Here is a 19,219-nt window from a genome sequence, read left to right on the forward strand (position 1 = left end):
ACGGATTGAGACGTATCTCTCTGCTTCTCAAGCTACATTTCCTCATGCTGAGCTGCTGTGAGGAGCCTGTCCGCATTCTCTCTCTCTCATCTCGGAAGATTCTGCTATAGAGGTCAGGTAGTGGCGGGGTGGAGAGGGAGGGTGGGCGGGTGGGTTTGTGGGTCACTTTTCAGCTTCTTTTGAATACTCCAGGCAAGCTTATGCTGAGTTGCCAAACATGGAGACTCTAGTAATGTTGGGGTGAAGAAGCTGTTTACCAAGGGAGTTGCTGTGCAGCATTTCTGTCGCATTTTTCTGCTGTGTCTGCACCAGATAAACATTGTGTGACTTTTGAATCTAGTAATTTTCTGTTTGTTACCTCATCAACTGGTCCACCTTCATTTTGACTTTCTTCTGTCTTAGATGTCTGGTGAGAACATCCTATCTTTTCCAGAGATCTGAAACGGGCATGATGTCTCAACTCTTGCACATGGAGATTCCAAACTTCGGCAGCACTGTTCTGGACAGCCTGAACGAACAGCGGCTGCTGGGCCAGCACTGCGATGTAGCCATCATGGTCAACGGACAGGCCTTCAAGGCCCATCGCGCCGTTTTAGCAGCCAGCAGCCTCTACTTCCGTGATCTGTTTAGCGGTAGTGCCCAGACACTCTTTGAGCTGCCCTCATCTGTGGCCCCATCTTGCTTCCAGCAGATTCTGTCATTTTGCTACACGGGCCGGATGACGGTGAGTGCCAGCGATCAGCTGATGGTCATGTACACCGCAGGCTACCTTCAGATCCAGAACATCGTGGAGCGGGGAATGGACCTCATGTTCAAGGCCAGCGCACCGTACTGCGACTCACAGACATCTGCCACAGACGATCCCCCTAGCCCAAACAACAACAACTCCTCCCTGTTGCTAAGCGACCAGCCCACAACTGTCTGCAAGATCAAGGAAGAGAAGTTGGAGACCCCGGTGTGCGCACAGAATGGGGAGCTAAAGCACTCAGAGGAGGACAGGGGACCTAGAGTCAGATCTTTAAGGAATGGGACTCTTTTCTACACCAGTGGAGGTGTGAACGGGGTCATACCCGTGATGCATGCTTACGAGCACTCGACCCGAGATCATGCCAGCCCTGGTGCCTCAAGCCTCCCGACCACAGACAGCCCAACTTCACACCAAAACGAGGAGGAGGACTTTGAAGACGACTCATACGAAAGCCTGACAAACGGAAAGATCTTTGGGGGCTCGTCTGGGATCTATAGCAGTAAATGTCTTTTAACTGACTTATCTTTTGCTCCATTGCATCTCAAGATTCATCCCTGTGAGTGTGATTTTTTTATGTCTCTTCCCAGTGCAAGAGAAGATGGAGGTGTCCTCCCTGCCTCTGTCCTTGGAGAACCGTTTCTGTGTGCTCTTGGGAGGAGACAGAGAGGCTCTGCCCGCCGGACTCATCAGCCAGATCGGCTACCGTTGCCATCCTGCTCTCTACACAGAGGGCGACCCTGGAGAGAGACTGGAGCTGATTGGAGGTGAGGCCTGAATAATACCAGCCTGTCTGAAACTCCATGTCCATCTGAATTATTTATCAGTTCAGACTGAGTCATTTGAGTCACTGATTCAGAGCTAAGGTCTCCTTGTTTCTCTGTTGTTGGTGTTGTGGAAGGATCTGGTGTCTTCATGACTCGTGGGCAGCTGATGAACTGTCACCTCTGTGCTGGGGTCAAGCACAAAGTCCTGCTGAGACGGCTTCTAGCTGCTTTTTTTGACAGGTCTAAAACATTACAAATGTATCTGTAGAATGTCTGAAATACTTGGTTTAGTTCTGCAGTAAAAATAATCAAGCAGAGATGGAATCGTTGTCCTTGTATTCAAATGTGTCAGTATATTGTGTTTGATAACTGTAGGGACCGCATGGTGTTTTGGAAAAATTTTGTGTGTGTGCCCTCCAGTGGTTGACTATGGTATTTTGACTGCAGGAATACACTGGCTGACAGTTGTGGGACTGGAATACGTTCCTCCAACTGTGATCCGAATCGCAAACCACTGGACAGCCGCATACTCAACACAGTGAAACGTGAGTGACCCTTTGCTATGATGTTAGAGGAAACAAAATTGACCATATTTAGTATATGTTTCTGGTCTTAGTGTGCATGATTCCATGCTTTACTTTCTTCAAACTTTTCTCCTGTTTCACAATGCCACAATATGGAAGTGAAATAGGTTAATGATGAATTGAAGCATTAATAGTCCTTTTTTTCTCTCTCTGTTTTGTCATTAGTCTACTGTCAGAACTTTGCCCCTAACTTTAAAGAAAGCGAGATGAATGTTATCGCCGCAGACATGTGCACCAATGCCCGGAGAGTTCGCAAGCGCTGGCTCCCCAAGATCAAGTCCATGCTTCCAGAGGCGATTGAGGTATACAGGGGGACTGCAGTCCTCAGCCAGGTGGAAGGAACCACCCATCCAGGTGGTGGCTTTCCCTTTGAGTCAGAGTTCAAACACCTGGCAGCGTCAAATCTGACTCTGGAGCAGCATCTCTATGGAGACTGCAGAGAGACACTGAGGAATGGCTCTCACTTCAATATGGAAGAGAGGTCCCAAAAAGGTGAAGCAGCCAAGACTGAGCCAGGCCAAGCCAAAGAGTCTGACACCCCGCAGGAAGTTGAAAGGCTTCCGGAAAGTCCTGAGAGAGCTGCCAGTGTGCTCGCTCTCAACCCAGCCAGCAAGAAAGGGGAAAAAGAACGGGCATCCAGCAGCCCCAGATCACAAAAAGAGGAACAGAACAGACAGAGACCACTTAAAGAGGATCAGTGACTTCCTCTACTTCATACTATTAAAAACTGGTCTGCAGCTTCTCACACCAAAAAGGATCATTATCAATAAAGGCAACTCTCCCATGCCATTGAACATTACATTAAAGCTGCATGATCATGGAAACTGGACATATAACATTTTTTTCCAGGATATATTGAAGAACGTCTGCATTAAATACAGTTGTGCTCACAATTTACCCTTCCCCTTGCAGAGTCTATAAAATGGTTTCAATTTATTACTGTCCTTATGAAGCTATTTGAAAGATATTTACTCATATTCCACAAGACGAAATAACTGAATTTACACAACTGATCTTTTTCAAAAGTTTACATACCCTTGGTTTTTAATATCATATATTGCCTCAAGCATCAATGACTGTTTGTAGTCTTTTGTGATAGTTGTGCATGAGTTTATGGTTTGTCCTGTGCGGTGAAGCTGTTCTTTGACAAAGCCTCCAGGTCCTGTAAGTTATTTGGTTCCTCAGCATGCTCTGCACATTTGAGTTTTTCCCTACAGTGGCAATATAATGTTGAGATCCAGTTTGGATCCACTATGGATAATTGAGGGACTCGTGCAAAACTGTGATGCTTGAGGCAACACACAATATCAAGAATCAAAGGTATGTGAATGTCTGAATAGGATATTTTGTGTAATTTAAGTTACTATTTTTTTCTTATAAAGACTATGTGTTATGCAGCTTCTTCAGGGCAGTATTAAATAAAAAAAATCATATTGTTTTTAGGATTACATCTCTTATTTTTTTAAAAAATGATAAATGTCTGATTCCCCAAGGGGTATGCAAAAATCTGAGCATGACTGTATAAGAAATTGTAAGGATCTTTCATGGAGCCACTTAGCATACATAAAAATGCAGGCACATATACAAGCTCAGTACATTAAGGCAATCGGCAGTGCGTTTTTTATGAATGCATGTGATGCATAAGCTCTGGCATTTCTGACTAAATACTCTTGCCAATTACAGAAACAAGTGGATTATGGACTTCTGCATGGCAAAAATAAGTGAAGGACAAAGGCCCTCCTTAATATAACATGACTTACATGCTTCAGAAATCAACTATACTGCTTTAACTCCAGCTGGACAGTGGGGTTGCTCTGTACAAAGCTGACTGTTGGACTGCTGAGTTCAGTACAGTAAGGGAAGCTGAACAGAGAACAACAGTTCTCTAGAGAGTAGCTTGGACTCTCAGTTTTCCCTCTCAAGCTTTTTAATCTCTCTCTTGTTCTCAAGCTGCTGTATAGTAAATGCTTGCCTGTTTTTTTGCATATCAGCTGGTCTGGACATTTGAAACGGGATTGTATGATTGTTTTTGGAAGTGAAATAAAGGAAAGGATTATTTTGAGGGATAATTAGGTTATGCCTATTTGGTCACCATTATTTTTTTGATAAAAAGGGCTTTTGCTTACAGTGATTACAGAGAAAAAATTTAATGAAACATAAAAACATTAGCTCAGTTTTACTTGAATGCAGAACAAACAATACATGTGCAATGTCTCAACAGGGTCTAGATAAACAGATAGTTACAGAATTAATTATGGTTAATATCTAACATATTATTTGCCTACCTGCATTACCCAAATATCTCAATTGAATTTTGTTCATTTTCATACAGATATATTTTCTTCCTTAAATACATGGGTGAATCTCTGCATCTGTTCCTCCAGCAGGCAGTTTTGTCTCCTTTACCCTGCAAAAGAACAACATTGTTCATTTTCAGATATCATTGACTATGTTCTTTGAATTATTTAACAAACAAAAAACTGCTAAGATTGAACAGATTCAGCAACTGTCCAGACAATAACCTCTGAATTGGGAGAGGTAAACAGCATATGTGTGGTAATTTTGTGATGGTCTTCAGACAGAACATTCAGATCCTTTTCAAGATGCCTCCAGATGTTCCACAAATCACGAACAGCACAACATTTTTCACAGTTTTTCAGCTGCTCGTTCTCTAGCCGAAAGAGATTCCAAATAAAACGTCTGGTTGAACAGAAAGAAAGAATTAAGAAAAATAAATACATCAAATAATAAATATTCTGCTAAAAAGTCAGATAACCTTTCCTAAAATTAGATTGCTCAAAGTACAATCTAATCCTGAATATTTTTCCTATGAGTCAGCAGCCACCATAAAATTAAATTATAGTTAAATGTAATTTGCGCTGATCATCCTGGATTACAAGTTTACAAACCTCCTCACTTGCTGCTTAGAGCGTGTGACTGAAATCTAACCTGAGGACTTCCAGTGGTGCCAGCAGGGCACTTGCAGTGGCAGCTGCAGCTGAATCCTTCATCTGTGCCAGAAGGATATTTATAGCCCAGGAGACCCGCAACAGCACATCCGCCAGCATGGCTGCATAGTAGTACAACTGAAAGAGCACATCTCTCAATATTAAGAGCTGGACAGTTTGACCCCTTAGTAACAGAGATTAATTTAGTGCCACCTTTTTAGCTTCAAACTTCATGAGATTCCAGTGTTAAAGACTTTCACTGTCACCACAGACTAAATCACTGATTTGTCACGCATGGTCAATTTGACAAAATAATACAAATGTTTAATCTTAAATAGTGATAGCAGAGAAGGGTTTAGTAAACTAGGATCACTACTGCTAAATGTTTTTGTAACTCAGATTATGGACTGATACTGCCAAATTCAGAATATTTACTATTGTGAATTAACTTCAAATTCCTGTTTAATGTGGGTCAGATAAACTCTAATTTATGGATATGCTCTTACATTAAATGAAAGGTTCTCCCAAAATAAAAATTCTTCATTATTTACCAACTATAGGGTGGATTTATAGTGAAATAGTGAAAGTCAATAAGGATAGGCTGTTTTAACAGGGTTGCCAGATCTGTTTAACAAAACCAGCCCATTGGCCAATCAAAAATAGCCTAATTCAACTAGCCCAAAAACTAGCCTTAATACCAAAACTCAGTCACTGTTATATGACACTTGTAAATCATAACACAATTTTACCTTAAGAATGGCAGTTTGGTGATCCTATATACAGTATATATTTTTTTACCTTTCTGAAAATTACTATTTACAGCAGGTAATGTTACAGTGTCCTGCAGAGTTTATCTCCATCCCTGATAAAAACTCACTTGCCTATAACTTTCTACTAATCCTAAAGACCTTGATTAGCTGGTTCAGGTGTGTTTGATTAGGGTTGGAGCTAAACTCTGCTGGACACTGGCCCTCCAGGGCCGGAGTTGTCCATCCCTGATTTACAGTTTACAATCTAAAATAAACATTTTAGTTATCAATCAATGGAGAATGCTTCCAGAGATGACATATGATACTTTATTTTTTTGTTTACTAGCCACAATCCTGCAGAGATTTGCATAGTCCATATGACCCATACACATTATTCCAAGTTTTCTGAAGCCATATGATAACTTTCTGTGAGAAGGAGACTGAAATTTTGTGGTGAACTTTTCCTTTAATTCTCCATGCTAATTTATTGTCAAATATATTTCCACATGCACCTTATAATTCACCATTATTTTGACAAAGACAATCACCAGATCAATACTAGTATACTAATTTTTATACTAACTTACCTGTTGGGAGTACACCAACTCATCTTTTAGCAGGCCATTTCCCTGAAGTAATCCCCAGTCCATCCTTAAATCCCAACTCACTGTAACTAGAACACCCATACAGGTAACCACGGCCCATATATACAGGTATATCCTCCCCTCTTCAAGCAGCGCAGATCTCTCTATCACACATATACACACAAATATGCTGAGCATCATTTTCAAGGTCCTTTATTATCTTAGTATTACAACAATTTTTTTTTCATGCTTTTAAACAAGTTTGTCTTTCATTTTGTTCTTTTCTATTTGATTTATTTTGCCTTGCATTAACCATGAAATTCCAAGCCATGTTTAGAATAGTTATGTAAAAACATGAGAACATATTCTCAAAAGTACACCCAATCATTTTATATATGTCACTTGCCCTTGTTTTTCTCCCTAAACAACCACAACAGTTGTATTAGACTTTACACTGACAGGTATCAGTGTAGATGCAGGAAGTACAAAGCTTTCTCTGTAAAGTTTAAAATATTGTGCTCAAACAGCTACCATATCCTGACAAATCAACAAGAAAATCAAAAAATTTGAATGTCACTAAATGCTGTGCTAATTTTGACAAGTAGAAACAAGTAGAATCTTAAATGCTAACTAGTTATTTGGTCGTGTACCTCTAGCCATGTTGTAGAGGCCGGCGAATGTGACCATAAGAAACACAGTGAAGTATTTTCCTGCATTCAGTAGATGTAGCGTGTGGCCAGTGTCCCAGAAGCACCTCAGGCATTGTGCAAATCTAAGCCATGGTGGAAAACACTGGATCAGACAGGTTACAGCCATACTATACTGCCCACAGTCCAGAATCACTGTAACAAACAGAAGAAAATCTCAGCAGCAAAAAAAACATCACAAGATTAAAAAGAGGTTTCTTGAAACACTGAAACATTCTACGAACTCTGAAGAACTTCTGTCCTAAAACTTCATTTTATTTAAATATGACAGCATAATCTGTGTTCCATTCACAGAACATTATACAATATAATAGGGCTGGGCATTGATTCAAATTTCATGATATATGTTCATTCATAAGCTTGCTTATCGATTCAATTCTGTTCTCGATTCAATACGATTATATATATATAAAATATCTACTCATGTCAGAATATGTTCTTCTGCCTGGGCTGTACCCCCATGTAGACAGCACTAAGTGGCTTGGACTGCCCCCACTGCAAGAGCATGATGGCCCGCGCTCTCCGCACTCGACTCACTATTGTGCTGGGAGAAGAGGCTCTTGGCTCTAATCAGGCTGCTTCTTCTGTTGTTCCGGGAGAGAACCTTCATCAAAGCTCAGACGACAAGCTCCCGTTGGCTCAATGCCCCTCATCCACCTGAGCCACACTCCTATATTTATTTCACGAAAGCCAGCATTCACCCCTCCCCTGGAGCCCACAATGTGGTTTCCTTTGGCACATCCAAAGATGACAAGGATGCTATGTCCACTAGGTTTTGGAGAGAGAGGAGTAGGGCCTGCGGACTGACTTGAGTGAGCCTCGCACAAGCATGGTGAACTGCTGAGGGTCCTCATGAAGGCTATGGATGAGCTGCGGTGGTCTTCCCCTGCTTAACCTGCAAGGAGTTGACTAGGTGAGTGATACCTCCAGTCTGACCACCTCCACAAGAATGGTCCCAACAGTCAGTGGTTTTCTTCCCAGAAGTACATAAGGAGCTTTCCAAGACATGGCGCACCCCTCACTCAACATGTGCCTACCGTCAAGAAGCTTCACAGCACAACCTACTTGGTGCTGAGGGCCATAAAGATGACAGCTCAGTCTATTAGCCATGTGATGGGGAGCCTGGTTGTGCTGGACTGTCATTTATGGCTGACGCTTACGGACAAAGTGGTACTCCTGGACACACCGGTGAGTAAAATGGGTCTGATTGGCAATGCAGTGGAAGCATTCACAGAGGCACGGAAGCAGTCAAAGGCCATTTACCACTCACCTGCCAGCCTGTGGTCTTGCTCTTCATTATCTTTGCTGCCATCGAGATGAGCAGCCAGCTCTATTTCAGCCTCTCAGAGAGAGCCTGAACCAGCGGTGTGCCCTAAGATGCAGGGACCAAAACACTTCCACTACCCGAAGCACCAGGGCCCTCACCCAAGTAAACTGGTGGCGAGCCAAAAAGATAAGCAAGATAAGAAAAGATAAGTCTGCTTGCCTTGCCTGTTGTGGGTGTCAATGTTGTTTGTGTGTGTGCAAGAAATGTTCCATGTATTCCCCTGTGTTACCCACATTACACAGCCAACCCCTCATTGATAAGTGGTGAGTTGTCTCGTGTAAACCACGAAGGGCACCAAACGCTGCCAACCTTTGCTGTAGCATGGCATGCCTTGCCGGATGCATCAGAGTGGGTAAAGGATATTATACTGAATGGTTACAAACGATGTCCTCAATTAATCTGCAAAACACTCTGAGCTGCTGAGGTCAGAGTTTTCCAGTCTATTAGCAAAGCTATACCAGTTCTGTTATAGAATTGGTCCCACTGACAGAGCGCGAGAGCAGATTCTACCGCCGTTACTTTCTAGTGCCAAAGGAGGATGGCAGCCTGCACACCATTCTCAATTTGAGACTTTTGAATTGTGCATTGGCAAAGTGCCCATTCAAAATGTTGACATAGAAGCGAATTCTCTGGTTTATTTCTGTGGACCTGAAAGATTGTCATATTCAGATAGCCCTGCAGCATCAACGCTTTCTCAGATTTGCATTCAAAGGCGTGGAGTGCCAATTCACGGTCCTCCCCTTCGGTCTGTCTCTGGGCCTATGAACATTCACAAAATGTGTGGACGCTGCTCTGTCGCTGCTTAAACTGACTTATGCATGCCACTTCAGTAATGCTGTGCTGTCACAACCCACAGCCAGGCTTGTGATGTAATCAAAAACCCAAATTCCCATGGTTGGATGTTTGTCAGCAAATGTTTCCATACATGACCACTCAGTTTGTGCTACATTCTTAATTGTGAACAGCACTCATGCGAAGGGACCTAATGTCTGCACTGCATGTGAGGATTGAAAACAGTCAAGTCCTGCCTCCTAATGCCCTTCCTGTGCTGGCTTCTACTGTGCCAGTCTGCTTGTCAGTGTTTGAAAATTACTTTCACAAAATGTATCATCCACGGACTTGACATGTCTATGCCTGACAATGAGTAGAAGCTGCTGCCTTGCAGCTCAATAAGGACAAGTGTCATTTCCTGCAAACCAGCCTGTTGTTCTTAAGTCATTCTGTTTCAGCAGAGGGTCTTCTCTCTGATGAATCCTGTACAGGCGGTTCAAAATGCCCCTGCTGATTATCTATCATGTTTTCCCTTACCTGCTTCTCCTGCAGATGATGCTGTTGATGAGGAGTTTGTTGCTTTTATATCGGTCACCTGTAATTATTTGTCTTCTGCTGAGGTTGATGCTGCATTTGCTTCTCTTCCTTCTCTATATAGATTTTCAATGGTTGGCCTCCTTCAATCAAGGGACTGGACGTTGAGTTGTTGCCATACTACAAACTGTGACTGGAACTGTCTGTTAAAGACAACTTTGCCTTCCGAGGTTCACAGCTGATTGCACCTGCTGCTCTTTGATTTGCACTGCTTTCCATAGTGGAAAATCCATTGAGAATTGACAACGTCTGCTGCTTTCTCTGTTTTTCTGGAAGGAAGGAATATTTGTCACCATTGTTCCTCTCTCTACTACTTGGCAGCTAATAGTGCTGTAGAGAGGTTTGACTGTGTGCTCAAACACACTGTCCAAACGAGCATCCAGCAATATCAGCCATGGAAACCTGTGGTAACTGACTTCTTACAGGTGTACCAAGCCACTCCAAATGCTGCAACTGGTACTTCACCCTTTCAGCTCCTCTATGGCAGGCAAATACACACAAGCCTTTCTATTTGACATCTGCTCCTGTGGACCCGCCAACAGAAAACTTGCCAAAGAAACCAAGCTCCTGTGGGAGCATGAGGGAATATCACTGCTGTGGCAGTGGAGAAATTTTTGCCAGTGAAACTGAGTTTTGGCAAGAGCAGAGGAGATAATACTGCTGCAGCAGTGCCAGCATTTGTACGCTTGCTTGGATCTGCTGCTGGGAAAGGCCTTTTGAAGCAGCTGTGTTTGTTGCACCTATATGATACAAACGGAAAGGTGATCTGCTGGGATGCCAGTTTGGAGCAAAATGGACTTAAAGTGTCTTTGGAACCAGAAACGTATAAGGGGTAGTTGGAGTCATCTGCGAAGAGTGGGTTGATTGGGAGTTTAGCCTGACATGAAGGTAGGCTAAGAGGGATTGGTACAGTTGAATTGGTGATGGGAGATTGAAAATGTAGATGAAAGGTATTTTTTCATTTGATCTGTCTTGATGGTTTCTTCATATTCATTGTACATTTAACTAACTAAACAGATGTTTAGTATAAGCTTGTATAACCCCTTGTTACCAAAGTGCTGATGGTTCTGTACAGGTGGTTAACTGACTGTTTTGTTTGTGGTTACGTTTCCATAGCTTCATTCCCCTTTTTCCATTTCATTCATTCACTTTCACTTTCCATTGTACCCATGTATGCATGATTGTGTGTATGTGTTTGTTTAGATTTTTGTTTAGTCACACAACTCAAGAGTACCTTTAATGACGCGATTACAGCTACATGCTCTTGAGTAGCACTGTACCCAGTAAAAAAGAGTTATTTTTCTGTGGCCACAAAAAAATATTCTTTCTAAAAAGTTATTAGATGATTAATACTGAGTGTTTGGTGGATGAACAGGTTAATTGTTTGTAATAATAATTCTGCTACATCAAGTTAATTCTATTAACTGATCCAAATATTTATAATTAATTACAAGTTATATTATATTATATTATATTATATTATATTATATTATATTATATTATATTATATTATATTATATTATATTATATTATATTATATTATATTATATTGCAGGGTTGAAAATATTGATTTCTTAATTTCTCATTTTGATCAACCGATATCAATTCTTAAATCTCAAGCATCGATATATGCTGTTTTCAGTTAATGTATGCACTTAAACTAAACTTCATTATTTTTAGTGTGCCGCCTCCCATCCAATAAATCGAAATAACCTTTATGCTTTGTTACTTTTGATATGAAACAAAGTTCTATCAAATCAAATTCTGCCAATTTTATTACAAAATTCAAAGAATTTCAAAGAATAATTTTTCTGACAGATAGCTGTGGCCACCTCAGTTCAAGCGAAGGGGAGCACACCTATGTTCCCAGGGTCCTGTGTTCCCTAGTTCAATGGTCTGTTAACACACATTAAAAAACTTTTAAAAGGTCAGAATGCAAAGTTCAGAACTCGCAAGAGAGCCTTCAGTAGCAAATTAGCTCAAAAGGGAAATATATATAATATAATATAATATAATATAATATAATATAATATAATATAATATAATATAATATAATATAATATAATATAATATAATATAATATAATATAATTCAGTAGCAATTACAGGTAAAGGATTAGGCCCCTCTTACCTGCAGATGGAAGGCTGTCAGACCGCATATCTCTCCAGTTGATCTGATAGGTATAGTAGCACAACAGATCCCTCAAGCCAAGGAACAGAGGGATAAGACTGTTGAATTGATCTGCTAGCCAGCATTCTGCAAAGCCCACAGGCTGGAAGGGGGCTGCCAAGACCTTACACTGTGATATGGATATTTTAATGCATAAATCAGGATGTTGCATATGATGATGCATTCTCTAGAGACCACTGCTACTAAAATGAGTGCTATTGCAAAACATTTTACAGCAAAGATATCAAGCTAAATGAACTGGAACTGGATGACACTGGATGCCCCACACATTCAAGTTGTCCGCACCCACTCATATTTTAAGAATAAGGTAGATAGAAGAGCAGTAGATGAAACTCGTGATATTTTGTATTTGCAACATAATGAAATATAATTATTATACATTTGGCATGAAACAGAAATTGTAATAGTCTTTTCTTCCTAATTAACTTGATTTTGTCTTCATTTACTTGATTTTTTTATGTATCAGAAAAGGGGTGTCATGTTGTTCCAAGAGGAAGGGGAAGTTATTTTGATCAAAGATTATGAGGGCACATAAATTAAGGAAAAAAAAAAAAAAAAAAAAACAAACAAAAAAAAATCATGTTGGTTTTAAGAAATATCATGAGCAATCTGAATATAAGCAGGATTCAACAAGGCTGTGATAGTCACTAGTTATTAATCAGAGCCCTGCTGACAGCACCAGCAGCACACTTGCGAGTGTGATAGTAAATGAAGGTATTCATATTGATTAAAGTTATATTCTAGACACAATATTGCAAGTTACTGTCAGGGTCCTGTCACCTTGGTTGGTCTTATTTTTAGTGACAGGATCCTGACACTTATGTTGTTTGTCTTGTCCTTGTGTAAGCATACGACTGGGTTGTTCTCAGGGCAGCGCACTCATGTCTTGTGTTTTGGATGTTTGTGTGAGCACATGGCTTCTGTCATGTTTGTTTGCCATGTGCCATTTGCACATGGTTTTTGTTTGTTTCTGTGTGCCATGTGCTGTTCTGCCAGTCTTTAGTCTTGTTCCCACCCTCTTGTTACCTGATTATTAGTTTATTTCCCCACCTGCTCTCCCTTGTTACCCTCCTGTTTCCTTTTGATATGGTTCACTCGCATTGAGCCAGTTTTTGCTGACGCTATGGGCAAAACTCTTTTTCTCCGAATACTGAAGCCTGATTGGATCATGTCGGTGTACCTGCACAGACAAATGGTATTTCAGCCTGCCAAAATGGGCAGGGCTGACTGCCTATATAAGTCACGCTGGATGCCATATTGTCTGAATCTTTCTCCTTCATGCACAAAGATCATTTCCTCACTGACTCCAAAGCAGTGAATTGATGGTGCTGCAGCTGACTTGATGCTTTTCCCATGAGCCTGTCTGGCAACCTATTAAGAGCAAATTTCATTTTTAAAAAAAAAAGAAAAAAAAAAGAGCAACGTTTGTTGCAAAATCTCACGCAACAAGTGTGGCTCATGCAGGGCTCCCTTGCTTCCCTCGAATGAGCACACCGTTAGCTTGCCTGGGCTATGAGACCAGCTGCTCTCACAGCGAGAGCACGAGTCTCACCTCGCTGCACTCGCAAATTGCTTCTTTTAAAGAGAGTGATCCCGCTCCTCACGCACCCCCGTTTTCTTCCTCTCTCGAGCTGAGATGCCAAGTTCAAGCCAAGCTTTCAGGCTGCAGTGAACTCACTCTCTCCACAGTGAGAGGATTCCCCAGTGCTCTTTACCTGCAATGACCAACTCCCCTCATCTGGCACAAGTGGCTAGGTCTCTTTTGGCAGATCCGAGGAGGATTTTGATGACACCATGTCACTTGCCACTTCTGTTGTGGAGGAGTGGTCCAGCGGAAGACTCTTCCCCCCTGCCATCTAAAGAGCCAGGCAATACCAGGCCACGGTTAGACTTGGAACTGATCCATGTGCTACCCAAGGCCGTAGAAGAGCTGAATTTAGAGTGTTCGGCCCCAGAAGAGCCTACCCATAGCGACCAACCCCGTTTTTCCCAGAAATTCATGAAGAACTCACTAAATCGTGGCGTGCCCCCTCAACGCACATTCACCACTCCACTTCGTCTGCCATTACCTCTGTTGATGGCAAGAAGCAGAAGACGTACACTACACTTCCCCTGGGGGAGGGAAGGGCAGGGGTACCTCTGCCCTCCCACGGATCTGCGGTGCACCACGCCCTATTGCCGGCCAATCAGTTGGAACGAACAACCTAATTGTGAAGTTTCTTCAGGGAGCCAGAAGGCTGAATCTGCCTAGCCCCCTTACAGTTCTGCCCTGAGATCTATCCACAGTCCTTAGGGCACTTTGAGTTCGAGCCACTTCCAAGCTGAACCCTGACCACTTTTGCTTAAGACTGCCCTGCTGCTAGCTCTAGCATCAATTAAGCGAGTCTGCGACCTGCAGGCGCTCTCAGTGAATACGTATTGTCTTGAGTTTGGACCCAACAACAATAAAGTTGTCCTTAAACCAAGGTAAGACTACTTACCCAAGGTACTCTTCACGCCTTTCAGAGCTCAGGTTATAATGCTCTGTGCTCTTCCTTCAGTCTTTACATCTTCTGCAATCAGAGCAGCTGTTTGTGTTTTGGAGGCCACTCTAAGGGGCTGCCAGTCACAAAGCAAAGACTATCTTGTTGGATAGCGGACGCAATAGCACTGGCCTACAGTTCTGTTCCTTGGGCTTGCAATATCCTTTCAGAGTGCCACTCCACCAGGGGGATTGCCTTCTCCTGGGTGTGGTCAAGTGGGGTGTCCATTGGTGACATCTGTGCAGCGGCTGGCTGGTCCTCACAATCCACCTTTGCCAGATTGTAACCTCAGCTCCCTGAGATAATGGGAATGAACATTGCGTAGCTGTCCGTGCCACTACGCTCACGCATGAATCAATGCATGCCGCACCTCAGTTGAAAGATTCTAACAATATGGCATCCAGTGTGACTTATACAGGTGCCGGTCATATAATTAGAATATCATCAAAAAGTTGATTTATTTCACTAATTCCATTCAAAAAGTGAAACTTGTATATTATATTCTTTCATTACACAGAGACTGATATATTTCAAATGTTTATTTCTTTTAATTTTGATGATTATAACTGACAATTAAGGAAAATCCCAAATTCAGTATCTCAGAAAATTAGAATATTGTGAAAAGGTTCAATATTGAAGACACCTGGTGCCACACTCTAATCAGCAATTAACTCAAAACACCAGCAAAGGCCTTTAAATGGTCTCTCAGTCTAGTTCTGTAGGCTACACAATCATGGGGAAGACTGCTGACTTGACAGTTGTCCAAAAGACGACCATTGACACCTTGCACAAGGAGGGTCATTGCAAAAGAGGCTGGCTAATATTCTATCAGAGGCTGATATTCTAATTATATGACCAGCACCTGTATAGGCAAGAAGACGATAACGATATTGTTTTCAAAAACTTGCACTTTGAAACCCATTTCAAAAGTTTGCATTTTCAAGCCCCCCAACAGCCAAAATGCATAAAAGTTTTCCTTTTGTTGAAAAAGGTGTAGTGTAAATGATCTCTAAAAAGGGAAGGAAATCAGGAGGGTAAAGGCCCCGATATACTTCAAACGAAGTTCTTTTTATGATAACAACATGGGTATGTTAGCACGATCTCTGCAAATTAGCACTCCAGTCACGTTTATTTATATAGCAGTTTTACAGTATCAAACATGAAAAACAGTGTCAGTGCCTCATTTTATCAGAAGCACAACTTCATTTTGTACTATAAAGCGGCTTTCCAGTGTGTTCATGTTTTCACCCGTGGAGATCTTACCTTGACGAACTTAAACACACGAAATGAGTCAAAGAGTCTCATAAATGGTCCACGCAAGTGAAGGCGGAGCATCGGTGCATACCTCCTATTATGTTATCTCACAGACCAATGGTAGTACGAAGGTGTTTTGCAGCTGCAGCGAACTTTTCCTGAAACTTTCCCGTTTCGAACTTCCAAAAAGAACACAAAACCAACTTCATTTTGGCCTGATTTTGTTCGAAATTACGTCACATCAGTTCGTTAAAGTATATCGAGGCCTTAACAAAGGAGAGCAGGTGGGGAACCAGGAGGTCCTATGTAAACCAATAATCTCATAAACCAATAATCAGGTAACAACAGCATGGGGCCAAGACTAGAGACTGACAGAAGAGCACATGGCACACAGAAACAAACAAAAGCCATGTGCAAAAGGCACATGGTAAACAAACATGAAAGAAGCCATGTACTCACATAAACACTCAAAACAAGACAGAAGACCACAAACAAACATCACAGAAGCCATGTGCTTACACAAACACCCAAAACAATAAGACATAAGAGAGTACGGCTCAGAGAACAACCCCAAAGCCATACGCTCACACAAGTACAAGACAAACAACATGAGTGTCAGGATCCTGTCACCAAACTAAAGTTTTTGAACAAATCTGTTGAATGAATTATTCAGTGTTTCAGTCATAAAGACATTTGTTGGCACCTACTGGCGCGTCAATGTAACCTGCAGAGAGAGTCACTGAAAAATTTCCATCACTAATACATAGACTAACAGTCTGTCTGGGATCAATACAAACAAACAAACAAACACATAAAACAAATTTTATAAAAATAAAAAGTATAAAAACAAAAAATCAAGTCTTAGTGCCATGCATTAATCTTATCTTAGTCATAGCTTACCATTGTGACCATGAGCCAGCGACGAGCCTGAGCGTGAAATATGGAGAAGGGGTTTAGTAGCAGAAACAGGAGGAAGCTGTGAAAAAGCAGTGGGTGGAGCTGCTGTGGAATCGACAGCACAGGAGGATGAAGACTAGCCAGTACACTAGAGCACCAGCACATAGTCAGACCCCCGGCCATCTGCATTACACAGTCAAATACATGAGGCCTCAGCACAGTAATCATAAGATTAATAAACACACTCAAATAAATGATTTCACAACTCACCTCAAAAATATGGTAGCATGAGATGTGCTCTCTGGGATCCAGTCCAAAGATGAGTGTGTGATTTATTGCTGAAGTATTAAAGCAGTACAGGTTCAGTCCGATCAGGAACAAAAACTCAATCAGCAGGAAACTTCCCTTGTAAAGCTGCAGCTGAGGCTTCAGAAGCTCCAGGTCTGTTTCATTAAACACTTTCAAGACAAGTTGACAGTTTGATGTTACATACATACCCACTGGCAAATATATAGAAATATGACTTGAAATCCATTCTTTCATACTTATATTTTTTCCTTTCATGCATAGTAATGGTTAATAATAGAATGCAAGTGTGGGTATATGCAGGTTGGAGTAATGGCCATGATAAAAGCTAGGGGCATGCCGAAAGGTCTTTACAATTAGTCATGAAGGCTGCCTGTTAGGGTTTGGGGTATGGTTAGGGGTTAGTTTCTGTTGCAGCATTTCACCTTTCAGCACGCCTCTACCTTTCTAAACGCCCCTACCTTTTAGCATACCCATTACTCCAACTCTCTCATAGAATGGAGACCCCCATAGCCAGATATCAGAAATTATATGCCATTGTTATAGTTTGGTTACAATTGTTTAGGGAAATGGTCGGAAAGAAGATGTAAACTTTACTAACCTCTGAAAATTAAAATGGTAAGGAAAGCCAGGATGAGGCCGCAAGAAAAGCCAGTCCGAAACATTATCCACACTTCAACTTTCTTTGTACATATAAGAAAAAAGACTATAATCTGTAAGAGGCTTCAAAGAAAGCACTATTTAAAATGTATGCATATCTTCCATTTCTTTCTATGTTACATTCTGACTAAATTGACTTCAATATCTGATATCATGACAACATCATGATTATTCCATACCTCTGTAGATTAATTCTCCATTAGTATTAAGAAGAACATTTTGGTAATTTAAATGTCATCAATCGGTTGATATTTTAGGATGATAAAAGTTTGTTAAACATGTATAAATAAATCAAATTATGTCAGTTAACAATAGAAAATCCTGCATCTGATTTGAGATAAATAAGAGAACCTTGCCACATTTACTGTTTTGGTAATAATGCAACCTTTAAAGCCAGAAGTTTTATTTTAATGCCTGCTTTTTATAAAGAGACTCTGTCTGTTTGCAGTGCATTATTCAGTATACCTGCTGATTCAGAGCCACTTTTTTCATTCAGGGGGATTTCACATGTGACATTGTGTTCTTACCGGTGTTTTGTCCATTGGTGGGACTTCAAGTCTTTTCATTGCTCTCAATTTGTCACCTCCCTCCAGCTGAATCATAAATGTCTGTAGAATACATTCAGTTTACTGATCCAGAGACTGGATGTTCTGTAATGAATAAAATGAACTAAATGAACAGTTACAATCCTGCATTCTCACCTCCAGTTTAGACATGAGATGTTTACATTTGTCCCTGTCTGTGTTGAGAAGAGATGTGTCAAGCCTCTCATTTCTCCATTTTAGGCCATGTTCAGAAGCAAACTTTGAATCATACATTATGGTGATCTTGCAGAAACATTTATAATTAAATTCCTAGGGGGGGGGAAATCAGCACAATGTATATTGGGAATAATTTGTATTGTTTTATATCACTTCAGTCAGTAAGGACAACTGATATACTATCTTTCAAAAGTTTGAGATCAATAAGATTTCCTTTTCTTTTATTCAGCAAGGATGCATTAAAGTGATAAAAATGACAGTAAAGACATTTATAATGTAACATTTATCAAAAGATTTCTATTTGATACAAATGCTTTTCTTTTAAACATTCTATTCAGTTTTTGCTTTTGTGGAATATCACAAAGAAGAAGAAGAAGAAGAAGAACAGCTGTATTAACTGTCATGATAATAATAATAATAAATGATTTACAATGTTTTACATTTAAAAAAGAAAACGGTTATTTTAAATTGTAATATTTCACAAAATTGTTAGTTTTACTGATTTTTAAGATACTTCTTTCAAAAACATTTAAAAAGTCTTACTGATCCCAAATTTTCTCATGGTTGTATGCATGTATATTGCTAAATGAAAATCTTCAAGATTTCTAAAGACCACCTGGTATTTTTGCAGAAAGGCCAGGCTCAGGTAGAGCTCACAAACTGCCATTTTGATTTGTTTTATATTGGTGTTTTTTCTTTTAATAGGTGGAGAAATTCTGACGACATGATTATGTCCTTGTTCGGATCCAGAAACATCCTGCGCTACAATCCCAAATGTTGCCAATCTGTTATGAGCTTCTGATAGTTTCTCTGTAATATAGAAATACAGTAGGTAGTGTAAATATGTATCCAC

The 19,219-nt window shown here is 40.8% G+C and overlaps 1 protein-coding gene across 1 annotated transcript; it reads left to right on the top strand.

Moving 5' to 3' along the window:
* The first annotated feature begins 448 nt into the window (after nt 1-448).
* On the top strand, nt 449-2,797 carry LOC137034583 (nucleus accumbens-associated protein 2). The gene is made up of 5 exons (XM_067407632.1): nt 449-1,247; nt 1,336-1,512; nt 1,647-1,752; nt 1,960-2,057; nt 2,262-2,797. Exons 1-5 carry the CDS (start codon nt 449-451, stop codon nt 2,795-2,797), a joined length of 1,716 nt encoding a protein of 571 aa, XP_067263733.1.
* Nucleotides 2,798-19,219: the final 16,422 nt, after the last annotated feature.

This window comes from Chanodichthys erythropterus, chromosome 13 (genome assembly GCF_024489055.1).
Source record: "Chanodichthys erythropterus isolate Z2021 chromosome 13, ASM2448905v1, whole genome shotgun sequence".
NCBI classification, from domain to species: domain Eukaryota; kingdom Metazoa; phylum Chordata; class Actinopteri; order Cypriniformes; family Xenocyprididae; genus Chanodichthys; species Chanodichthys erythropterus.